Source organism: Anopheles coustani, chromosome 3 (genome assembly GCF_943734705.1).
Source record: "Anopheles coustani chromosome 3, idAnoCousDA_361_x.2, whole genome shotgun sequence".
NCBI lineage: Eukaryota > Metazoa > Arthropoda > Insecta > Diptera > Culicidae > Anopheles > Anopheles coustani.
Genome location: NC_071288.1, coordinates 16,251,627 through 16,278,291, shown reverse-complemented (window position 1 = coordinate 16,278,291; position 26,665 = coordinate 16,251,627). Strand labels below are relative to the sequence as shown.

General features: G+C 47.8%; 1 protein-coding gene across 1 annotated transcript in view; it reads right to left on the bottom strand.

The window, feature by feature from the left end:
* The window catches only part of LOC131260505 (microtubule-associated protein Jupiter), a 34,323-nt gene extending 13,422 nt beyond the window's left edge, over positions 1-20,901 (bottom strand). Inside the window, exon 1 of the mRNA XM_058262246.1 lies at positions 20,794-20,901. Coding sequence (XP_058118229.1) covers positions 20,794-20,855 — 62 coding nt within the window. The 5' untranslated portion in view covers positions 20,856-20,901. The remainder of the gene's footprint in view (positions 1-20,793) is intronic.
* Positions 20,902-26,665: the final 5,764 nt, after the last annotated feature.

Sequence of the window (26,665 nt, the reverse complement as noted above, 5' to 3'; positions counted from 1 at the left end):
CATCTCGAACGGGCATTTCCCGGTGCATTCCTCTCTGGTGTAACGTTCGCGAATGTCTTTTCCGCAACGCGATTTGCTATGTAAATGCAAATCGATACTTTCGCGCATTTATTTATCAGTCGATCGGAGGAAGAAGAGGACACCGGACGCGCGAGCACGCAATAAATATTTGCCCGATCGTGCCCCGTTTAAGGAAGACCGGGAGAGTGCCATTTCGTGCGTTAATAATAATGGGTTTGAAATTGTATCGGACCGCACCATAAATTGTCCGTACAAACAGGAACGATCCGCATGTCGCGCCTTTCCGTGACCGAAACCGCACTGTTCAAGTTTCGATTTATCTTTCCACCCATCGCTTGTTCTCCCCCGTCCACGGCGAAGATCGATTGGACATCGGTAGGGAAAACGTGCCTTCTTACGCACTCGTGCAGCTCCCGAGCGAACATGACATCTTGATTTGTAGACGCGTGCTTCCCGCGCCCGGACCCGGACACATTAGTGGGTTGACAGTCCATGTTTTTCCGACATTCCGCTCCGCAACGTAAAGATTCAATTTCCACGCTCCTACCGGGCGTCGTTTTTCTCGCCTGGCGCCTGCGCGATTATCGCGCACGATCATGCGGCGAATATTGATGGCCCTCGTCGTGATGATAAATGAAAATTAGCGTTCATTTGCGGACAGCGAATTGGAACGGTTTTGCATCGACACTAAAAAGAGAGAAGGCTTGAGAAGATGACATAAACGAACAAATAGAAATTACTCGCAGTTTCACTTAACGTACCGGGGAGGTGCTTTCAATACCACCAATGACAGGCGGAAGTAATCGGTGCCGTTTACAGAGGCCGGGGGGGAGGGAGTGAGAACCATTGCCCTCATTCCAACAGGCTCACATACACTTTGAGATCCACCGCGATGCTATCTAGCGATGGCATAAATATAATAAAAAATCATCGATCCAAAACGCGCACGATTTTGGTCACCGGAACAACCGGAAGCTCCGACCTGGCGTGCGTGCCCCGCGATCCGGACGGGGAGATAATTTACCATTTCGAATGGGGACATCGACGACCCAGCAGTCATGGACCTCACCATCGTCGCCGTCGTCGACAGGTCAAACATTTGAAGTACTATTGAAACAATTCCGACTTCCGACAAACCGGAGGGCGGCGACGGAAAATGTGGGTGAGTCCATCTATTACCGAGGGTGGAAGCATTTTTCAATCACTCCGGAAGCCAGCGAAAGAGAGAGCCTAAGGGCGGCTACCGTCACCCCGGACCAATTCCCAATGGGCCACGACGACGGCTTTCGGTGGAGTATCGATAAAATAAATTCAAATTATTCTCCCTCCCTGACGTTATTTATGAAGTTCTCGCCCGTCGGCCAACCGGCTCGAACTGGGTCGACAGCTATTATGAAATGAACTTTATGCTCTAACAATACTTGATTTCTGTATGTTTCATTCTTCATTCGAAATTGATCCCCATTTGAAAATCTAATTCAGTCGTTTCATATAGAACTCGCAGTAATCACGCAACGAGACACATGATAAGCTGGTTACAAAATCACTGGAACCTCAAAAATTGCACTGATCGCAGATGGCACGCTCAAAGATACCGAAGCCGGTGGAACACGACCTAATTAGCTCTCGCGTCCACAGGAAGGCGAGCGTCTAACGGGCGTATTATTATCTCTTTCGAAAATACCGTAAAACAATATTTATTCCATAATAATTATCCCGTGCCACGAACCGGTAGAACCTCCACACAAACACACTTACAAATAAGGGCTCCCCGTGGTTGTGGCCTTCACTTCACGGTTGGTTTACATGCACCGAACATACCGCGGCGGGATGGGTTTTAAAAGAAACGCCACCCGTCGATTATAAGCCGCAGTTTTCTCGTCCCCTCATTCTCTTCTGCACGGGGAAAGCCGGGAAAATTAGGCAATAGGTGGACGCCGCACTAGCCGAAGCTGGCCGGGAGATGAGTCACTAATTTGTTTTCCAATTTAATGGAATAGTTGCACAGGAAAATTTAATCTTCTCCTTTGTTTTTTCGACGACCCAACCGCCCGGAGGATCTCTTCCGTTCTCGGTCGGCTCACAAAAGCTGGTGTTGGTAGTTAAATTACAGGGTTTATCTAAATTCCCGTAATCTTCTGCCAGAGGTGGCCCCGGGGGGGCGGCGTAGATCGGTTCACTAGGTTCCTTCTTTGTCGTGTTGTATTTATGGGAAAATTCAACCGCTATCCATGCTCCATTCTGGTTCCTCGCGTGTGCGGAGGAAAATCTCGCCGTGTAAAAAGCGCGGTGCGTTTTTGGAGGAGCCTAGTGAAGGCCGCTTTTCTACTATTGACGGGGAGGTCCACCAACCTAACAACAACAAAAAAAAAGGTCACGTAATGTTCACCTCCGTTCACCAAACTGTGACCAAAGTTCTCTTCATCCCGCGATCCACCTTTTTGCTCGACCCTAGAGAATATACTTTGTTACACCATTTAAGCACGAAACATGCCATCGACATCGACGATGGTGGTTTGGAAAAGTTTGTATGCTCGATATCATCATCATCACCATCATCGTTCGGGAGCGTGGACGAATGTGATTGTTTACTGTTGCCCGTGCTTGATCCATTTCCGAAAAGTTGATTCATGGTTGTTACCGGATGGTCCTTCTGAGGTCTTTTTTTTCGCAACAGGAACCATTGAAACAGCGCAAACTTCCACCGCACGGAATAGGTCGCGCGCAACAAACATCAATCCCCCAAGTGGAAGAGTCAGGAAAGGGACACCTCCGCAGCAAATAGAGTTTAGCGCAGGAAAGATGAAACCTTTATTTGTTTGCGATTGTCGCTATGGCGAGACCGTTGGAAGACAACAAGCTACAGGCTCGAAGCACGCCAAGGGAAGCCACGGGAGATGGGCGTAGACTTTGGAATTTCACCTTCACGAACTCCGCTGAAACTAGTTCACCAGGAATCTACCTTCGCTTTTTCCCAGATAGAGGTCCCGCGTCCGGACGCCGAGCGACTGAAACATTTTATAGTGCGGGCTGTAAAAAGATCGATACCAGGTCGGGTTCGGAAGTCCGGGGTGGCCCGGAAAGCTTTTTTCCTTCGCGGCGCCGCGAGTCGAAACAAGTAAAAAGGACACCAACCGGTTCCTGGTACGCAATTCCGAGGGCGCAGACGAGATATCCGTTTTGTTGGCTCGAACCGCAAGACCTTTGCACGGGTTTGGTGCTTTATTTTTCCTTTACCTTGCCCAAAAAGGATTTATGTTTATCCAGCTTACTCACGAAACCCGTCCGGGGACGAGTGGGAGGATCGAACCGAAATAAGTTAAACCACCAGCGGGTCTAGTTTTATGATTTTGTTACTCTCCACACCACCTCGACGCCGTGTATGCTAATGGCATTCGTTTCTCCAGAGGGCAACACAAAAACGGAAACCTCACGGAGTTACATCGATATTTTTGGGACAAGCGCTGGGAGGCTTGAAGAAAGCTTTCCGTCCTTTTGTAACATTTTGTTCACATGATGATGGCCGAATGACACTCGATGTCGGTGTGGCGAATAACGTCAGAGCTTTCCTTCATACGTACCTAAAACGAGAGAGAGAAGAAAACAAAAATGCTACATTAGTATCGCTAAATATTCGCAAAAATATAACTATTTCTAAGTTCGTTTCTTTTTTTTCCAGTAATGTGATTTGATTCGATTTTAATGTCATGCAACAACTCGACCCTCCGGTTGATGGCGTAACTGATGAGACGAACGGGATACTAACGTTCCTCCCAATGCAGAAATTATTGCCCACGGTAGAATTGAGCTTCCCGTTTTTGCAGTCACGGTTGTCCGCGGAAATAAAGACTCTGACTAACTGGCTGCATGTTCCGGGCTGACGCTATGATTCGCTTTTCCAATGTCTTCGGGGACATTTTACCGACGAAATGAATGTCGACCGCGAGCCGAGAAAGAAGACCTGACGCTAAGCTATTAACCGCATACGGTTAATCAATCCATTTGTTCCTGCCAAACGGGGAGTTCAGCTGCGGCGATCAACCAAACGAGAAGTTCATATTAATTTTCCTCCGGGAACGTCGGGGTCGATGTGGCAATGAGTGAAGACCGAAGAGCGAGCGCCCAACTTTCGACGACACGCTGGTTGACTTTCACTCGCGCGAAAAGATCATCCAATTTTCCCCCTTCGCTCCCGGTGTTGTTGGCCCGCCTTACCAGCGACTAAATGGCAATCGCATCGGCGAACCGTGACTGGCAGTAAAGTGTGGTTTGCGCTGGTGAAGGTGATTTACAGGATTTGCTAAAGTCGATCGCGCTTCGCCCTTTCTACTTGCTTGTTTAACAAAAAAAAATTGGAGCACATTCGTACAAACCGCTGTGTTAAATTGATCGCTTGGACTTTGGGGTGAATGGGGTGACCGACAACAATCTACCATTCCCGAAAAGCAGGAAAACACGTGCAACTGCTTGTAGTTGAAGTGAGCAACGTCCATCACAAAAAAGGGTAAAAGTTTCACCCGCTTCAAAAGTGTGCCATAAACATTTAATTTCATATATCCAATTCAATGTGGATCAGTACACGGTACAAAGTTATGCAGACAACGGGCGGAATAAACCCTCACCTTCAAGCGGTTACTTTTATAGCACACACTTGAAAACACCTTAGATGTTGTTTCTTTTTAAATCGACACTAAAATTACACAAACGTTTATTTGTGTTTAACAACTTCTAATTTTACGACAGTTGTGCCCACCGGGAAATAAATCCCGCATCCCCTCGGTGCAGCTGGGACGGTAATGGGACATTCGATATCGCATTCGCTTTGTTGCAACAACCCCATTACAGACACGTGCGCCCCCACAACATCGACAACATCAACCCCGTCCCCGTCCGGCCAGTCGGAGCGTGGAAATCAAAAAGGATCAATTTGTTCGATCGTCTGTCCGGCCGGATCTTGCATCGATGGAGGCTCGATTGATCGCTTGCAGCGTGGGGTGGGGAAAATGGACCACACTCCGATGCATTTCCCACAAGGCGCCGGCGGCCATTTGCCAGCTGCCGTCGATCGCGACGGCGGCGCAGATGGGCGTCAAGTTGCAAATGGTGCAGATTTAATTTAATGTGACTTGCGCTCGCGAGATCGAGACAGTTTTCGCGATCACCACGGGGGTGAAAAGAGGAAAATGCCGTACGGCCACGATCGAGCAGTGATGTCTCACAGACGGGCCGCACTCTAACGGGCAAGACCGGGGCCAACAAGGAAGGTTGTTAAAGTTTTTACAGCCCACTTCCTGTGGCGCGTTTTGTTACCGTTGTGTTGTTGTTTGATTTGATTCAACTTTTTTCCCCCTGGATGAGTTTTATTTATTTTTTGCAGCACCATTAGAAGAAAACTAGCCACGGGATAAGATACCACAACACAAGGAGGAGGTCAACGTCGGACGACGTTTGAATAGTGGGTGCATTGAGTTGAGCTTTCTTGGCTTTCGGTGCGCAATCGGAGGAAATCAAATACGCTTCTCTCGCGCTGGCAATCGCTCTCCATCGCGGGGGTCGACGAAAGGGGAAAACTTTTACTGCGGTTGAGCCCATCCACTTCGTTCGCGTTTGCGTTTGAAGTTCTCTAATTGATGCTGATTAGTGACAGCTAATGGAAGCGAGCGCCCTTCGGTGGGCGGAAAAAAATCAAAAGCCAACGGGAAGTATGAAGAGATAGCGCGGTGTAATGAGTCGCATCGAAAGTCATGAAGAAATTACACCGCGTTGCAACACAATCTTACGATCGGCGCTTCATACATAGTTTGAGATACGAGAAGGGGAAAGAAAGACAAAAACACAACACCGATAGTACGGAGTAGAACACTGCAACACTGCCCCCCATCCTAATGGGGTTCCTCCATTTAAAAGAAAGGAGTTCCAACGGGACCGGGCGAACCTTCACCTGCGGACCACCCTCGGAACACACATCTTTCCCGCTGGTGAGATGATTGGTTAACGGATTAAGGTCTGGTGGTGCTGGTGGTTTCGGTGTTTTAGATTAATTCGGGTTCGCGTTTGCTCGGGGTGAAAATGGGAAAGGGAAGTGGCTAATTTTCGGCGGACACACTGGCGAGAAGGAATGGGCCACGGGGAGACGTATTTTCGAAGGATGTGAAAGATTTCGGTGGGGATTTTTACTTTTTCTACTCTTCCTCTTGTGCCTTGTCGCACGATTCACGCCACCTGTGGGGGGTCTCGGTTCCAAACACGGGGAGAGACCCGGGGTTTGAATTGACCCGTTCGATATGCCATCGATGGCCGGAAGATCCATCCACTTTGCACCGGGTTCATTCGGCCGTTCGGTTCGCGGAGGATTGATTTCCAAATTTCTGGGAACCAAAAGCTGAAATTGAATGATGGTGCCAGATAGGGGTTGTTAGAGTTCGTGCGACGTTAAACATCCGCGAACTGATGGGTCCCCGAACCGGGTACGAAGGGTACGAGGAAACGATCGACAAACCCTGGGCAACCCTAAATCTTTTGCAAATTTGCCATAATCAATTGGGACTTTATTGATTCCCCTTTTTTTTGTGTGTCTCGCGAAAAAGGAAATGCAAAAGGAAAAAAGAGGTACCTCAGGAAGTAATTAATTTCGATGCGCAAACTTTCCTAAAGACACGCGAAAAGAGTGGATAATTGCCCAAGTTTGTGGAGTGGAAGGAAACTAAAAAGAAACCCCTCGGAGCATAATTCATGCCTGTCCGGGTTGACAAGCGATTTTTCATCTCGCACCCACCGGGGGAAGGCACAACCAATTAGTCATTCACGGGTTCGTGTCTATTGCGAGGTCCATTAATATAAATTGCCTGCAACAAGATAGACACAACACAAACGCGAACGAGCCTCGTAACGCTATACTGTCGCCTTTGGTGCCATTTCGATGCCACTCGTCATCAAGCGAAAGAGAGGCGTCCGTCGAAGGGAGGGCGTTTATCCACGCAATCGTAAAGATAGTGGAGATTCTAATTGTTCACCATAAAAAGATAAGCCAACTACTTCGTGATACGCGAGTGGAAATATTACCCTGATTGATCATCACACTCCCTGGGTCTGGGGAAAATGTGCCGGATTGATGACAAGGAAAGGGCGTCTATATATGCACCCTACACCACCGCTTCGCGCTTAACGATAAATAATGACGTGTGGGTCCGATATGGGGAGGGGTACAAGAGCTTCTGGGGAGGGACCCCAACAGGCGGAAGGTGTCAGGCGAGCAATCACAGATGTGTGCAGAGCAGTGGAAAGGGAAAAACTTAAGTCATTTCCCTTAGCGAAGGGCCCGTAGTAGCCCGTTTGTTTTGTGTCCATGCTGGAGTTCAATGAACCGCACCTATGGCCAAGGCACGGCCACCAATCGCCATCCATCCAATTGGACTACCGCAACACGATGGGACACCCACACCATGGAAAGAGTTTTTCCAGAGCTATTTTTAAGTAAACGAAGGCACACACGGTGTAACAGCAACACCCCATTCGGTGCATCGGAGTGCTGGGAGTGCTCACTCCTATGCTGAGGACTAGCAGAGAGGTCGGTTCTAGGCGCGCGGCGTTGGACCAAGCATGTGTTGTTGCTGGTCGGTCGGCCCGGTAGAACCACAATCAATTCTCGATTGGAAAAGTGCGATAAAACACACCGAGCCGTTTCGTTTCTGTCCGTTTACGTCTTACAGAGCCCTTTCTAGTCGTGGTCGGAGTTTCGGAGTGTTTCTCAACGTTTAATTCATCCACTTCTCACTCCCAAACAGAAACGGGCCGCGAATGGAGCACCGACTGGAGCAATAAACAGACACTCTCTCTCTCTCGTCTCGTCAACTCGTTTATGGTTATCGTCCATTGCAACGAGATCATCGATGTTACTTCCTAGATAGGCCTAGGAGGACCCGGCCTCATCGTAGCGCATCTTCGCTTGCGTCAAAAGTTGGAGTTCAACAAGCGCTGCGAGAAAAACTAACGCGGTCGCCTGTCACGGAACACGTGACACGGCTATTTATAGATCCACCGCTAAACACTAAACACTCGCCCAGAGGCGTGTCGGGAGCGTGTGCTCCGGGGTTCAATGCGAAACCGGCCGAGTTCTGAAGCCTAAACCACGAAGGGGCTTAGAAACACCATGAGGGGGGCCGTGAGGCAACTCAAACCAACCGAGAACGGTTAGCCTGGGTCCGAGACCAAAAGGGGAGCATAGTTGCATGCTTCTGCAAGTGCAACCGGCTGTTTCCATCGTCTGCCTCACGGACGGGCCAGACAAGTTGCTCCACTACCAAGCGGGTTTCGGCTAAAGTTGCACGCCACATACCCGGTATGGTAATTTTAGTCGCGAAACCTCTACTTTCTTGCCGCGCGAATAGGTTGGGAAGGCAAACCCTTTCCGACAGTTGACCCGGGGGCCCTGGGAAAGTCAAGAAAAAGTACTCTGGGGCAGGGCCACGGACGGCGCCAGGTCAACTACGGTGGCGGGACTGGAACCGTCTCTGTCCGGAAGAGGGAGTTTAAAAAAAAAGTAAGGCTGCACCCACCGGCAGCCATTGCATGACAATGAACTTCCCACATGGGAATGGTTATTAGCAATGCCCTTTGAACGTTCGTTTCCTGAACGGGGACTAGGTTCAGAACAGAATTCTGAATTTAGTACAGGAGGAAAATACTATTCGCATTATTACATATATTATTGATATGCCAAACTCATTTGTTCTATAAAAGAGAACTACCATGAAGTATGTTTTACTGTTAAGATTTACCGTCATGCTTGTCAAACTGTCCGGAATAAAACAAACACTTTGTGTAAATACCATTCCTCATACCTCCACGTTAGTAAACAATCCTACAGTACGACTAGCTCACAATTTAACACGCTAATCATTAAACATTCCCGTGACATGTCTTTGTTGAAACCATTTTTCACCGCAAACATTCCATTCGAACCCCTTCTGTCCAACTAAACCCCTCCATCGCAAGCCCCATATTCCACCGCGCATCATCGTAAACAAATCACCAATCGTAATCCTTCCAATTCTCGGGAACCACGGCCAAGCGAAGGCACATCAATCGCTGGAAGTCGGAAGACAAATCTCTCACCCTCGTGGCCAAAACCTATTCACACCGTTCTGGTCGTAAAAGTATGGGTTCCTTACCTCCTCGGCCGGGAGAATCTATTTCTGTCGCATCAATCCGAGACGACCGTCGACGAAAAGGCGATAGTTTGTGTTCCGAAGGGTCCAACAACTACTTGCCTAACTTACTCGTTCGCTTCTTCCGCAGCAGGCAACAAAATGGTTCACAAAAAAGAAGGCATGGAACCTTCAAATGAACTACTTCCAAGAATGTGCGCCATCGTTTTAGGTTCCCGGTTCTCGGCCGGCGCAAAATCCGATTCCCGGCGACACACGGAAACCAGGCCAATGCGGAATAAATAGCACCCATCGGAGGAGTGAGCGTGGCGTAGAAGATACGTCAGAAGTTCTTGGGAATCCACGGAAAACGCTATTGCCAACCGCGGAAATGCTGAGAACTACCGTAAGTGTTCCCTGGAACCGGAGCTCTGTTTATGGTTCAAAATCGTATTAACGTAAGTCCCGTGCAGTACCACAAACAGCCACGGTTGAACTGGAGTTTGTTCTACAACCAGATGTGTTGGCTAAGCCCTTATCCGCTGGGCGGAGAGAAGACTTGCGATGGCTTAACCATAAAACCTTCCCGTTCCATGCCAGTGGTTTCCAGTTACTTTTCAATCGAAAACTTCAATCGTTTCGTTACACTTCGGAACGAACCCCACGCTCCTCCGTTTGCTCCCACTGTCCGACACAAGCCCGCAATCGTACATCAGCTATGGAGCTTCCCAGCTGAAACTAGTGAACCATTCTGAGGCAGAGGCTTTCCAGACAGAATGGTCGCCATTGGAAAATCCCAATAGACGAAGTACTATTGCACCAAACGGAGCCAACTAAGCGGATTAACGTGGTGCTTCGGTATCAGTGTACAAAGGAAAGGGAAGATACCCAAACCAAAACAAAGCTAAGCACGGCAGAAGAGGTTCATTGAACGTACCACGTTGTTCCCTGCGTTTTATTTTTATTTGCCGATAGAAAGTAGTTTAATTGAGTAATGTTCCCGACACAGAGATGATAGCGACTTAGAAACAACAGATCCCCAATATTGTATGATTTTCGGATAAAACCCACTAAAAAAGAGTGTTATAAAATCTCACCTATCTGAGCGCGATTTATTGCACCAATAGAATTAATCTCTGGCCATAAAACGAAATATGGAGGAAAGTAAAAAAGGCGAAACTCTCCCCCAAATGGACGCTCTAGGGTGATTGAGGCAACTTTAAGGTTACTAGCAACAAACTTGAATCATGCAACACTCCCGATAGCTGGTATTGGTTCCTTGAATAGCTGCAATGTGTAGTAGAGGATCTCGAGGAACGTTGTCTCTTAAACCCAAACATGGCGTTTACAAGATATCTGAGACATTAGTCAAACCCCGACACCAACTTTCCAAGTTCAGAAGTTGACATTCAATATTAATCCGACGAGAACTTTGTACAATGTTATCGTCCGATTCGAGGATCTGTTCACTGCTGCTGTGTAACCGTTCCAGCGCATTGGTTGCTCACGGCAGCAACCTGTCTCCATTAACAGCTGATAGGGCTGACATGATAACATGATTTCTGCGGTGGAATGCAGCGCGTCCATGCCCATGCCCTGTCTGTCTGGTGGCCTGCTTTTCTCCCCTCGTTACATGTGCAGCGAGCTAACCATCATGACGCCCATTAACCGCAAGGAGTGGACGCTCAGAGCTCTTTGCGCGCACCGTGGCGCTACAGCTTGGAGACCGCACACATTGGTATAGACGAGAAGAAAATTAAACATGACAAGCGGAGGGTTGGACTAGGAAATGCCCACTCGCTTGGTTCTCGCTGGGGCAAGTGTATGTCCAAGCCACAGGAACCGCGGAAACCGCAAGAACTAGGTAATGTCGGAGCAGAGAACCAGCCCGATTACGCAGACAATTACGGGAAGTGATAATGTCGGAGTTCTTGCCGCGACACTCCCCACAAAAGGGCCCGTGCGGTGGGGATGATTAGTTATCGCGGCTAAGGCCAACCAACGACGATCAAATGTGGAGCTCGTGCGCTCAAGTACTCCAGTCGGAAATGCGATTGAAGTAAGACGAAAGAAGGCAAGACGATCCGTCGACTTGGTGGAAAACCCGTCGAGGGCTTGTTAAAGCCACAAAGCACACTATCGAATATGTCTGCGCCTGGGGGATAAATTACCAGAGCAAGCAAGCTCCAGTGATACTCAATACGTCACTTATTGGAAGAGGGAACTAGCCCTGCCCGTCGCGGTGGAAACAACTCTTCGTCTAGGCCACGAACACACCGCAACAAAAGTGGCATATAATTTATGGTGTGCCATAAGAGATGACTGTGTTTTATTTTTCTTCGCTCCTCATTGCACTCGGAGACTGGGGGGAATGGCGTGGAAAACCGCACTATGGAATTCCCTCCCCAGCTAATCGGAATGAGATACTGAAGCAAAAAACCCGAGCTACCACACCTCGCCACGGTTGAAACAAAAGACGGGGGGAAAAAAATCTACCATTCGGCTCCGTCGGGAGGCTTCGAAGATCAATGACTGCAGATAGGCTCGCGCGCTTGGGGGGGAAAACGCGCAAGATGAAGTTTTACGATAACCAGGGCAGCAGCCGAGCCGGGGCGCATAGGTATGTAAATTTCTCGATTTAATTAATTGCATCGCGATCGTGTTGAGTCGCGCTCGAGTTCGAGGCGTACGCTTTCGAGTTCGGGGTTCAGGTTCGGAGAAGTCCGGAAGAAGATCGCATCGGACGCCGAAGAAGTCGGGCTTGGCCGCACGCCATGCTAAAATTAATTAAAATAATAGAGATGGCAACGAGATTCTCATCTCCGGAGGCTCTTCAGATGTTTGCCTTCACAGGTTCACTAGAGTGCGCGCTCATATGCAGCTTCTTCCTGCATGGGACCGAACAAGTTTGCGGAAAATGAGCACATTCCTCGAGCGGTGTTGTTTTTCTTCCCACACACACCGAAGTAAAAGTTTAAGCATGTCCAACTCCGCTCCGCGCCTACAACGTTGCCTGGGAGAAGTCATAAAGTTTATCGGTAAATAAATTACCAAATGATTAACATTTTATTACACCCATTTAAAGCGCCAATCGAAGATCTAAAATTGAGCATCCCTGGTTGTTCTGGTGCCCCCGAGGATCATCCAAGGCAAAGGCGGCCAGCCAGACACTGGGAACCCACTTCTTTCAACGGAGCTCGCGAGCGTAAATTTATGGAAGCTGATTTTTGGTGATAAAGTCATATCAGTCTTCGCGGCTGAGCCGACGGGCAGGTTTCGATTCAAGGCAAGGTGATGAATTTCGGACCACTCCACAACACCTGCGCACCAGACTGAAGAGGAGCCGGGGAGTGCTAAGGGCGTGAACCGAATCCAAACCCGAAACGGCCATCGTTTGATTATGGTTCCCGTTAATTAAGATATTCGCCCCGGAGCGAAGGTGATCTCGCGCGTTGACATCGAAGATTAGTTCGTAAAATTCCGGGCAACACCGAATTGGGCCAACCTTATCTCTCCCGACACCTGACTTTCGCTTCCAACTTCCGGGGAGAGGAAAATTAATGGCAAATCGTTAAATTGGACAGCGGGGTTGAGAAACGACGTCGATGCGCAACAGGCAATCAAGCGTGCGGAGAGAGAAGACAAATGGAGGAAAAATGCTGATGCACCTCGGCTTTCCCGGTGCAATATGATTCATCATATCGCGCAAGTGAAACGAAATCGTTCATTAAGGCCACATAAAAACCATCAAAAATCCAATCGGTTACAAACGGGACCACCCGTTTATACTAAGCGAATCGGAGGAAAATCTTGGCCATTAAATTGATCATTTATCAAAAAAAGAAAGAAATCTTTCTCGCTTCCACACTCGCAGGCCAAATTATGATTTCTCCTAATCCAGTTACTTTCCGTCGGGAAAGACCCCCTCGGCCTCGAGATTAGTTGCCAAAGCATTGTGTGTGCATTAGTGCAGCGAAAAGAAGCATTCGTTTAGTGGAAAGTTTCCGTGTACTTTGCGATGTGTTGTGTTGTGTGTAGGTCGAGGGCCTAAGTCTACGGTGGCCGGCGAGATGCCGGCTTACTGCAGCTGCCACCACCACCGTCGTCGCACGCCAATAATGCACACGCCGAGAGCGCGCTGCAAGAAGCAGAAAGCCTTTTTCCAACCTTATGATTAATGTTCGCAGTCTCCCCCCCTTAACTAGAGGCAAGATTCCATTTTCCATTGCTCCCGGTGTATGATAATCGACAGCCAACTTCATTACAGACACACCAGCTAGCAGTAACGATACCAGGGCACGAGATGGGCAAACAGAAGGCCATTTTCTAAAACGAAAAACCACCACTCCCGCCTCTCTCCCTTTATCGCGAACAACTGATCACACTCTCGCCTACAACGATGAACAAGATGTTAAAAACCGCGCATACCGGTTCAGCAGACGGCGAGGAAAATTGGCGATCATCCACCCTTTGGCGTGCGAACACGATCGTGTTTCTCCAACCCCACACCTCTACACACTCAACCCGCGGGAAGGTGTGAAGATTTATCTCGTTCACGCTATCATTTCTCAAACGTTTAAGGAAAACTGTCAAAATTTCAATTTCCCTCGTTTTCTATACACACACACACACACATGGGAGAGGCAACACGCAACACCAATGTTGGGAGGAACAGTTCGACGTCGTATTTCCATAAGCTACGCCCGGTAGCATTGTCATCATTCATCGACCCACACAAACACTTAGTGCAATTCGAATTCGCCAGGAAAAGGGCCTGAGAGGAAGCCGTTAAGAGCAATAGCAGGCGCGTTGTAAAACCCATTTTGTAGCAGACCATCCCCCGGACTAATGCCGGTAAGAACGGGTGAAAGTAGTCGAAACGGTGAGCTTAGAAAAGATGATTGATCGCACCAAAGGGCCGCGTTCCCGACGGGCATCTTTCATACGGCCTCGAGGAGGAATCATAAATGTGGGTTGGGTCGCTTATGGAAATCCTCTGTTCGACTGTCACTTGCCAGTGTGCATTGACTAATTAGGGCCAGCTGGTAGCAACCTGATGGTCGGCATTCCTTTAATGTTTGTCCCTCCCGGCCGATTCGGAACGTGGGGGAATAATTTAATTAAATTAACCACCAAATGGTAGTTGCTTGGCCGCTTAATCGCACACCATCGGTTGTCACGACTTGGGTTCAGTGGAATTTTGACGGCTTGAAACTAATTCTAACGCGCGCGATCACTCGAGGCCGAACGATTCGTTGTGTGAGAATGGACAAACGAACTGATTGTTCGTTGTGTGCTTGTCTAATTACAATTTTACAGGCCGACGTAAGCAACTATACACCGTTGGGGACAAGTAACTCATCGGGAGAGGATGGGAAAACTTCTTGGCCAAAGCGTGATTGAGCAGCGAATGACGCACAGCCGAAAACAAATCCTATTTAAGTACGGCTTTATAATTAACAAATACAATGTGGCACCATGTAAAATAGGTTTAACGGATTCCCGTTAGCATAAGCCCGGTAAAACTCAGTGGAATGAACCAATTTGGAGCATCCGAAGAGAAGAACCACTTTTATCTGGTATGCCATGTTGCGAGGAATCTATTTCAGTGTCCCGTTGTTTTTTCCATCTCCATTTAAATTATCTCGGAATTCACCTTCTGCTCGTCAGCCGCTCGGATCCCACTCGGACTCGGGACACGTAGATGCTACAAATCTTCTCGCCGACGACAGTGGACTTCCTGTTCGTGCATGTATTCTTTAACCGATTTACGGTGACTTCGCGTCCGCATACGCTCACGGACATGTTCGGGGTGCTGCTACTACTTGCTGCAGGCTATTTCTACGACCTCGGTGTATCCCTTCGGACCTGACACACCTTCCTCGGCAGGGGACACGGCTGTATAGCTCTACTTTCCTTCCTTCCTTCCTTACCGCCGTCACCTTTTTATCTCGTGACAAGCTAACAAAATGGAAACAAACTAACGCCATTCCGGTAACCTTCTTCCCGATAGGTGAGATCGCAGGCGCACCCAAAGTGGACTACCAGACTTCCCTTCTCCCTGCCTCGCTGACAAAAAGGGCTGACGTTTTGGGTCTTCGCCAGGTGAGGAAATGGTCGTTACCAGACAGTTAACATTAGCCCCACACATCACAGACCGTGTGTCGACTCTGCTGCTTCTTTTCGGGCTTCCTCTTTGCTGGGTGCGCGCATTTTTCAACGCGCACCCGATTATCCGCCAACCCTTGGGGGCAAGATCCCTCAACCACCCGCTCTTCGGGTGCTCCCCACAGCCGTCCTCCGTTCTTCGGGTGTGCAATGAATGATGAAGATAGTGGTGGAAGTTTTGACAGGTACGAGTAATTTGTCCGGTTGCGTATTTTGTTGTGTTCCTTTGCTGTCCGCGAAGGCTGCAGGAAGCTCCATTCGGCGGTTCGGGAGGGGGGGAAGAAAATTTAACTTTCTCACATCACATACGGCGTGCCACCGGAAGGAAATGGCCAATCGTTGAGATCGTTTTCGTGTCCACTTACCTACAACAGAGAAGAAAACAAGAAAAGAAGCAAAATTAGACACTAAGCTTTACACATTATTTGCATATACAGTCGGTGAAATGTTGTGCCGGTTGCGGTAATATTTTGACTTTTTTGACAGTTTTCCAAATCGAACAGCGAAACGGTACCCGGAGCAACGTAAACGTAACACTTTCACTGCTTCCTCTGGGGAGGGGCGAAACGAACAAGCGCACCGCGGGTAACGGGTTATAAATTTCAAACCACGGGGGTCATTTATGAAAATCATCATCAAAACGCAAGCCACTAAAAGCGCTAAGAAATCTCGCTCGCGATCGTAATCGTGGCGAAGAAAAATGGCCCCAATCTGTGAAATATGGCTGGAAAGCCGTTACACATCGCGGCCGAAAGCCGGACCGTCCGGGGAAGAAACAAACGAAACATTACAAACACACAAAGCATCACAAAAATCGGTAGGTGGTCGCAATCGGGGCACGATCAAAACCGGGGGCTTTAAAATGTGTATATTTGTTTGACAGCGGGAAAGCGCTTTTGCGTTTATGCGTAAACCTTGTCTTTCCGACGCGCCCTTAGCAAGTGTCTTCGATGCTTTTGAGGCACACGTGAGCGTAGGAAACTAGCCACCGGTTAACAGACAACAATAATTAATTGTTTATCCGCCGTACTAGTAGCAAGTGCACAAACGAGCACATCCCTAAGGCCTCCAAGGAAAGGGCCTGCAATAAAAGCAAAGGGTCGGCGGAAAAGAACAGTTGCTTCTGTCTGCTGCGCCACTGGCAGTAAAAGCTTGCGCCTGTTTATTTTCCGAACCCAATGGTTTCATATGCTAAGGAATTTGCGTATGTGTAATGCATGCTTTTAATTATTCATCGCTCCTTCGGGGGGGTCGTCTCGGTTTGCGTTGGAATCAAATGTTCCGCTGCTCCGAATGGGGTAGGGATTGTGAATCGGTTATGCTCGCATATTACTTTATGACAGTTACAATCATAACCTCATTTGCATAAAAACGCAGCACTATCGAGAGGGGAAGAGAAGTAGAAAAAAAGAATGCAAAACGACCCCCTCCGAGCGAAACCCATTCACGTGAAATCGGGGAGCCCGGTGGGTCTTGTCCGAAAAATTAAAAGCTCATAACACGTGTCCGCAGACGTGGTCGTACTTTTATGTTTTGTTTGTTCCGTTTGTCTTCTGAGAGTGGTGACGGGGGGCGGGAGTTGGTACGGGGTGGTGAAGTTAAACCGACCGAACCGAAAACGCGATGAAAGTTCACTGCTAATGAATGTATTACACACACACGCTCATGGGACAGTGGGTTTGCGGTTCCGGAGTGATTCAGATCCGATTTTTTTGTATTTTCCCGCTTCGTACAGTATCTGTCTATGTGTGGCTCCATTTTAATGTTCACCAGGCCAAGCCTAATAGTGCCATCATCAAGCGCCTTTCGGTGGTCAACGACACGTTCTTCAACAAAAAAACAAAACAAAAAATGGTTGCCAAAAGGGAAAACTATGATGGTAGTGGGTGAAGTGAGAAGGGGGGGGGGGGGGGGGAGGGGGGGGCAGAAATCGTCCACTTCCGGTCGGGTCTGATGTGGCCAAGCGTGCGGTGTCGGTGACTCCCGAAAATGCAGCAGCTCATTTGTAATTATCCGTAATTGGTGGAATCTGTTCCCGATGTTTAGTCCATTTCTTTTTTCTCCTGTTAGTTTTTGGGAAGTTGCCGGTGCGAGGAAAATGGAGCAACGTTAGATATATAGGCCACGTGCAAGGAATGGCGTGAAACGCTTTTCGGGGTCGATGAACGATGGCCGTGAAAAAAAAAAGAAATAGCACATCATCACTTGTCAAAACGACATTTTGTCGAAGCGAAATCGAGTTACAATTTGTGACCATTTATTTTCGAATTACGCTAACGGAAATTTTTGCGCAAAATCCTGTCGTATCGCCTCTTAACAGGCGATGGGTTTTCTATTAAATGATCATTCATTTTAAGAAAAATGTTTCCATTTAATTAAGGTTAAATAACTGCAACAACTGCTGTTAAAACGACAAGTTTCTAGTCGACTAAATCAAAGATATTTATCACCTTAAAGTTTTTTACTAAAACCAACGTTTTTGTTGCAGCAACTGCATTTAATAATAACTACAACACTTTGTAGCTACAGCTTCGAAATGGCTCCCTAATTAGTTCCACGATAGGTAACCTGAGGCTCGGCTCTATACATACATTTAATGGTCAATAAATCACGATAGTACAGCAAAAAATAGTGTGAAGAAAACCTACGCGAAACAAACCCCTCCGGTGGATGAAACGAAAGGAAAACGTCATAAGCGTAAGACAACAGATATAAATGAGAATTTTCGCCTCCAAGCTCGATGGGAATGTACCTGCCTCCTATTTTTATTCCTGCATTCGTATAGCCCATAGCTAAGGTAGGGAAACCCTTGGTAAGGGTTGTATGTAGCTCGACTTAATTAAAGGTGCCCTTCCAGTTTGATCGGCAAACAGTTCAAACGCGGTAGACGGGAACCGATAGGTTGGTCGTGAAAGTGAAACATAAAGACCGAATGTTTATACTCCGGGAGGGAGGTCCATCACCTGTCCCTGAAGCTAGCGGAAGGTTTGCTTTGTGCTAATATTTAACTTTGCTAGCATATGTTCGTCAAACGATGCAAAAACGGTAACATCAATGCCAGAGCCTTGAATTATATGGTATCTTCCTTAGAGCAACATTTAATTTCGCTGTTTTGTTCGTTCTTAAAAGGCACCGATTTGTAAACAGAGCATAACCTTCCCGAGGGAAAAGAGTTCTAAAACGAACAAGCCCCCATACTTTTATTTCAACGACGAGGGACCCATTTATGCGCCAAATATTCACGATGTCCCTTTTCTTTTGTTGTGATGCAGTAACCGCATCACTTTTCTCCAGCCCCATGTCTTACAACCGAGTTAAGTAAATACAAAAGTAAACCATCTTAGCTCCCCAGACGTCAGCCAGCCACGAGGAGCGGGGAGAGTGGCAACAGAGAGGCTGGTTGTGTGCCGGTTACCCATTTTTTATTCGAAAAAAGACGCAAACCCATTTGGCGGCTGGGAAAAAAAACATTATGGGGAGGCGCCACTGACCGTGATGGGCAGCATACCGTGAGCATAGCCCCATAAGCCCATAGCGCGCGCGCATTCGATCGATCAAATCGGTAGCGAATGGCGAGAAGGGTGGACTGAACCCCTCCACAGGCAGACGGGAGAAGAAGAAACACACAGGAAAATTTAGTTTATATTCGGTTCCACCCCTCGTTTCCACCGTTTCTCCCCACAGTAGTAGAAAGGGTACACTAACAGGCTGGCGCTGGCCTAACTCATCCGCCCGCGAAAGTAATTGCAATAATCGAGAAATTAATAATTTATCACCGAAATACACCACTCCAACACGGGCGGGGGCTTGTGAACAGGTGAGAAAGGCTGGCCAGCAAAGCTGGGTCAAACAGAATGAAAGTGTTCGGTGGAGAGAAATTATCGTGTACTGGAAATCGCACCGCGTAATGTGAGATTAACATTAGAAAGCGACTAAACGGTACTAAAAGAGCAACATGAAATCGAACAGTAATGGCATGTATTTGGGAGTGGCATGAACAGAAAACAAACAGCAAACCGGGTTTTCCAACAATCAATGAATATAACTCGGCAGTGAAGGGTAATAAAAATCGTGTAGCATCTACTCCATTGCCAACTCTATTACCATCTTATCGAAATTAGAAAAGCAAGCTGACCATGACACCATTCCAAACCTCCCTTTGGGACCAATTGTTCCTAAAGCTAGAAGCAGAAATTCTACTTAAGGAGACTTTCGATGAACCACTTCACTTGCCAACAGATCGATCGATTGGCCCGACAAATTCCCTTCGCTTTTTTCCTGCGTTTGATCTACAATCGACGTTCTTAAATCCTTTCTTGGTCAGACACAACAAACTACGCTTAGTGGGAAAAAAACCCTCTAAACTGGGCAATCGACCAAACTCCCCGGTCAATCTAAAAAACAAAACACAATCCTATCCTGCAGACGGAGGAAACACCAAAGCCAACTGGCCACCGATTGAGCAGCCCGAAATTATCCTTCGCATAATGTTAATAGCCACTCGGTGCCCTTAACCCAGCAAAGCCCATCGCCATACACCATCGAGGGTGCGGAGGCGTTAGTTCTTCCACTTGGCTATCTTCTTCCTTTTTTTACCTTGCCTTCCCCTCCTTTTGGCCTACTTTTCTGGCCGAGCTTTTGCTGCACGAGGCTTTTGGGCTAGCCTTTAATCCTGGCACTTTATCGAAGTCCTTGCGATGGAACCTAGATAAATAAAATCACCATGTTTCTTCGTTTTTTTGAAGTGCGGCGACCAGACCAGACCAGACCAGTGCAGCACACACCTCACCCTGCTGTATTTCTAATGATTTTTTCTCCCCCTCTCGCTCGGAATCCATCGGAATTTATGCTGCATAGGAAATTAATTTATACGACATCCCATCCCAGCCAGTGTGGTCGTCGAGTGGGCTTTTCACGATGTCCTGTTTGACTTTTTACCCCGGTTGGCGACAGTTTGTACCAACGCAACGCAACTTCCCCCCACTTCAGTGACCCCCATTCGGTCGGGGATTTGTGTTCAACCGACGCAATTCAATTTCAACTTTTCCGTCCGACGTCCCAAATTATGACGAGGTCGGTGGAGGCGGTGTGCTTTCAGGGGGGAAATATATAGAACATTTCATTGGTCGGAGGAGTACGGAGCATTACATGAACATGGCTTGATTCCGAGCAGCTACTTTATCAACATAAAAATGAAATTAACCTTGAAGGTCGGTCAGCTGTGGTTCGGTTTGGGGTTATGGCAGATTTGGTACCGAAGAGGAAAATAAATTCCTGGCACATAAAATTGTCGAGTGATTGCACAGGACATAACAATTAAGGGGAAAAATGTTTCGGTACATATTTGACATCATTTTTGGCGATTTTAGAAGTAGGTAACTGTACCCTAGATGAGTTTAATATTCATCTGAAGCAACCGTTTTATATTCCAAACCCGGAGAAGCACTCCAAATCTTACCTTTTCTTGGTGTTTCCAACATTGTACAGCTCGACGTGCTTGAACGCTGCGTATGTAGCCATTTTGTTTTAGCTTTTGTGTAATTGGTCGAACCGAACAGCGAACACTGAGTGCTTTTCGCACGGAAATGCGTACCAAACGAACGGAAATAAAACGAAAAAGCACTGCTTCGGAACACACTCGGTTAGTCGCTGCTTCGTAAGCGAGCAAATTGCACTGCTTCGCGGTAATGTTCTTGGTGGAAAATAAAGGTGGAAAACTCTTGAAACTCAACCTGCAAGATAGAGAATTCGGTTGCTGGTCAACTGTTGCATGGAACGCGCACTAGAACGCCGAGGTACAGGGGGGGCGCGATACTTTGAAACACTTTTCCCGTGGCACAGATTCTAGAGTTTAGGAAAATTTTCACACTCTCAACTAACAGGTTTTCCCGTCTTTCAACCGTCCGTGCCACCGACCGTAATGAAGACGAGCTGGCGACAAAATTATCGGAGCCTTCGGAACCGACTCCTTTCGTCAGCCGGGCTCCTTGGTATGAGTGTCAGTTTCTCACCGCAGTCCTGCTGAAAGTTCGTGTTTTTTTTTCTCAGTAAAATAAACAGGGGGGAAATGGGAGCAAAGATGGCGCGAACACAAAACAGAGAGCTTCCCCCCGTTGCAGGAAGCGTATCCTAGGACACTTGAACTCTTGTTACAACCGTGTTTAGGTTCTTCTCAGCTGCTGCTCTTTTCCAGCATCCAACAAGGCGTTATGGAAACTCGCCGATCGATATCCGAAGAACGGGATGGACGATCGTCTGCCACCATCCAACAAAATACACACACACACACACACACACACAGATGTGTCGGTGTATTGGTGGATGCGAGGAATGCCGCAGTGACTCATCGTGGTCCACGGAATGCGAGGATTCCCTCACGGGGTGGAGGAATGTTTTCGTCGCCCGCTGGGAGTTCGCGAATGCGAACGGGATGTGTAAAAAAGAGACAACGCACGTACGCGCGCAGCATCGCGCAAAAGCATCGATACCATGGGCACCGTCCAAGGAGGCTCCGTGGGCCACACCACAAGGAGAGGAAAATAGCGCAAAGCGCCATGAGAGAAGCAGCCTCCACAATGCGGAATTACATCTCAAATAGGTCCTCGTAAACCCCGTGGCATCCTCGAGTGGGAATGTCGAAAGTGAAAGCGAGAAAAGCATAGCCGCACCAGCGAATGCGCCGGAAAAGCGGTGGTATTTGTGATAAAAAGTTGGTACATGTTCATCCCTGCTGGATGCTGGAACCGCTGGGAGCATCGAAAGTGTGACGTCAGCACAGGTTAACTCGCTCTTCTGAGTTCGTATAGTGCAAGGACTCGCACCGCAAGGCAAACCACGTTGATGGAGGTTAGGAATGCTGCCTTTTGCTCGGAGATGAACAAAAAAAGCGTGAGATGATCCCCATGTAAGTTGCAGCATCATCAACAACGACCATCAACATCTGGTGTCGGATCGATAACATTTCATGGTCAAATCGAATCCAAAGAAAGGGGATAAGTTTTAGCACATTTTCATCTACTGATGATGAACACCATACTGGAGAAGAACCAACACCAAATAGTTTTTCAACAAATAAGATCATACTACAAACAAATCACACAATCTGCAACATCTGCAAATTCTAATCTTTGGCCAAAGTTTTTTCTCCTTTTTCACGCGATTCCAGATCACAATGTTTTCAACATGCACTCCCAAACCCTGCGTCAACATCGAACACAGGGTTCCATTCTCATTCACCGGTGCATAACAATAGTTCATCGTCCGACACTTCCACTTCGGTGCTGCGTTTCGTCAGCCAAAGCCACAAAGCACATACAAAAAACACTAAGAGTTCTTAAGCTGCTCTTAACATGCAATCAGTTTTTTTTGTTCTATTTTTCTGTCCCGTATTTGTTTACGCGAGTGCTTTTATATGCTGCACTGTATGCAATTCGACACACTCGCACAGGGTGTGGAGGAAAGTGATTTCCCGAGCCACAACAACACTTCAAATCGCTAACCCCGGAGAGGCCGGAAAAATCACAAACTGTCACGAGTGGGGCGCGGAGTAGAACGAAGGGCGGGAAAAGAACTGTCTAGCCAGGGTGCACTTCACCCACGAAAGAAGTCCTTCGAAACACACACACAATTTATGCGCCAGTGAAACAAAAGGCACCCAAAATCCGTAGTCCTATTCACACGACCATCCACTTGATCCACAGTAAAAATTGCACTCGATGGGAAGGAAACCCCCAAACCCGGGTGGAGGAGGAAAAACCGTTGTTCACAGAAGCACTAGAAAGGCTAGGAAGACCCACCTCGGAAATACACGGAATGCGCACGGTACGAGACTGGAGTTTGGACTAAGGTTTTATTTACGGTGCCAGCGGCATTTTATACGAGCCCCGGTCGTCCGCTAGGCGAGCAGCATAGACCGAGCGAGAGAGAAATGGCCAGCCGAGCGAGACGGCGCGAGTGGAGCGAGCGGGAAACCCGAGGGAACCGTTGTGGCAATCCCCCCCTCCCTCCCAGCTGAGCCACAGCCACCGCACGCTCCCAGGCCAGCCCACCGGACCGGAGCCAGTCCCGCGACGCTGGAAATCAGAGCCCTAGCGCCTTCTCCGGTACCAAGGGAAGGGAAGGGATGCGGGAGTTTCTGGGGGGTTCGGTGATTCCGGTTCGGGGTGGGAAATGAGAAGAACCAGCGATGAGAATTGAGAGCGTTGCATCTAGACCGCGCTGCCTATGCTCCCCCCCAACAGAGGAAAAGCGCCATCAACAACATGCCGCTAGTCGGCCATAAACTCCCCCATACAACAGTTCCACCCATCGGAATGTTGGAACATAGTTTTATGCTCTCCATCTACTTTCTCTCACTCTCTTGGGTGAAATTTCTCCTGCTCTTATCTTTGCGCTCTTCGCCGAGAGATGGGAGATTTTCAGCGAAAGATTCGTAGACAAGCAGCGATTTGAGAGAAATTATGCTGCAACATAAACACCATCACTGGAACTCACGATGCTTGAACCGGGTGGAAAACCTGAAGTACAAGCTTTTTCAATGTTTTTCAGATCAAATAACACCAAAGCAAAATAAAGTAAAATACAGCAGAAGAAAATTACACAATCAAGACCGAAAGTATCGAAATAAATTAAAAATGAAATGAACATTAAAACAAGTAGTCAATAATGAAACACATAAGATCTGTACAAAAATATAATTACTTCGAATAAAACACGATCAACGATTTATTAAATAAAAACGATTTGTTTCTCGTGCTCGACAGATTCGTGTTTTACCTCCAAACGACCAAAACATTTTACAGTGTAGCACTCACTCGCCGGCGGCACTCACTGAAGCTGCTCGCAATAGGAAAAACTAATCTTTCTCCTCCTGCGATTTCCAAGAGCACGAGAGCGGGGAACCCGTGGAAAACTCGGTGCTCGCTTGTCTCGCGACGCACAAGGGAAAGGGAAAGATGAGCGAAACGCTCGATCATTAGTAATCCCCCCGTCGGCCCGTCTGCGAGTCAGCTGTGTTTTCTATGTTTATTTTCATCGGTTCTCTACGTTTTCAGCCATTAACCCAACCATCATGCCCACATCCCACCACCCTCTGCTGTTCCACAATACTTCCAGCTTCATTACATCGTCATCGAAGTCATTTTTGATATTTCTGCAGGGTGCCGGATTAAGTGAGCCGGAGAAAATTTTCTTGATTCACGGGCCGCCGCTTTTTCGTCCGGAAATGTTTAAACGATGACAAATCCACCGAATAAGACCTGGATTATTGAGGTCCGACCGACAAGTCGCGGTGCAAAGCGTTATTACAACCTGGCGGCGCAATGGACGGGAAATATCGGTTCTCGCCCGCCAGAGCTTATCCGTGCAATGACCTTCGTTCGATATGTCTCACCGACATCGATCCACGCTCTCCGAAAGCCAAGCTGACGACGATGTGAGGGAAGAAAATGTGACCAAATTACTATGCATTTCCCCCCTCGTGGTGAAGAATACAGAAAAAAAAACACAATTGAAAAAGAACGTTCATGTGATGTCATCTGAATCGTATTGATGAAATTTAAATAAAATCACTCACCAATAAACCACCGCAGGAAGAATAAAACCTAAACCCGGAACACCATGAAGCGGGTGACGAAGGGAAAATTGATTCTAGACTTTTATGGCGCTGCAAAAAAAAAACACATCGCTACAGAAATACACGAACACGGACAGCTGACTCCTGTGTGGTTTGCTTCTTCCGCAACATCCAGGAGGTTCAGTTCACCCGTCTTTCGCACCGTGAATTCGTTTTGTCTGGTCGGTTTTCCATACTCCGCCCCGGCCTACCCCAGTGTGGGTGACCATGCGGAAAGTATGCCTTTTTTTACCTTCTTGGCTTGAGTCGCCATGCGGTTCCTTTCCCGCGCTCCCTCGTTCTCGGGCGACGCCTCCCAAGACAAAACTGCATTCCTACGGACGCGTGATTGCATCTTTTTTTCAAGCAACGACCATTCATGCGTAACGCCACTTCGACAAACCGAAACCGTGGTTTTCCACGACCGCGGGTTTTTTTTAGTCCTGTTTTGCTTAAACCGCTTCGAAGGAAGGTGGCGATAATATTGGCACGCGGGTAAATGACATTTTATTGGCCTATCGTTCGTATGCTGACGCTGTCAGGTGACGCGAACGCGTGATTCGGTGGTTTTGCATTTGTTAGCTTCACCCATAAATCGTTTAACTAAAAAAGCGCACCATCCAATTTGAAGGTCACCAGGACAAAAACCATCGCTTTAGTTTTATTATGCTTTTGCTTCCAGAGTTCCATTTTTTGTTACGACTTTTTGCAAATGACCGGGTTTAGGTAAAAAATAAAATTCGTAACCTCCGGAAGAAAGTGCACGCTTCGAAAGCACTAGTGTTTACTGTTGTCACAAGAGATTGGTTGTTTAAATTCGTTTTCACGTCTGCCCCGAAACACTCACCTTTGATGCTCTCGTTCGTACGTGACGATACCCTTTTCCCTTCCGCTCAACAACTCTGGCAGAAATCATGAATTGCCCATTTCAATGAACGGGCGCTAAACGTCACCGCATCATTATACTACTCTTGAGCAATGTTTTTTGTTTTGCTGCGTCGATGTGTTGATAACAACGTCTGGCATCAGCAAAAGGGAAAACTTTTCGTACTCCAGTGGAAAGCCCTTGAAGGCGTGACATGAGACATGCTAAAGGAAGGCGACCGAAAACCCTCCACAGGATAGACGATACTCGTGTGGTTGTCTAGCCATTTCCTCAAGGGCAGCATCCCCATCAACATTCATCTCTCCCCTCACTTGTTCTTCCGAAACCGAACTCCTTGTCCCCTGGAGCACCTGTTATTTCCTAACAACTTCGAGTTGAACTGTGCCCCCCCTATTGAAGTAGCACACGGTAAATCGTTTCGTGTTTGGTATTTTCAACCCCGCAAAAGGGTTCTCAATCTGTCACTTTTCCAATCGAAAGACAACGGTTAAAAATGAAATTTGCCAAATGGCATCGAAAGGGAAAATAAGAAAACCTGCGCTCGGTACGCGATCACTTGACCACTTTCGGTTTATCGACTTCCGGTTGGCTCCTCCAAAGACGCTGGCTTTCGTGTGAGTCCATCGACACGATTTTGGGGAGGGTGATCGATCGAGAAACATCATCGATTGAATTCGCCCCAAAAATTGGGTCGACGAAAATCACGAGTCAGCACGGCGCAGCAAGCCCCGAACCTTTTTCCCTTTCTCAGCACGATCGTCCGTGTGTACCGTAATGCCCGGTGAGGGTTGTGGTAGAAGAGGTGAGCCATTGGGAGGAGGAGAAAAAACC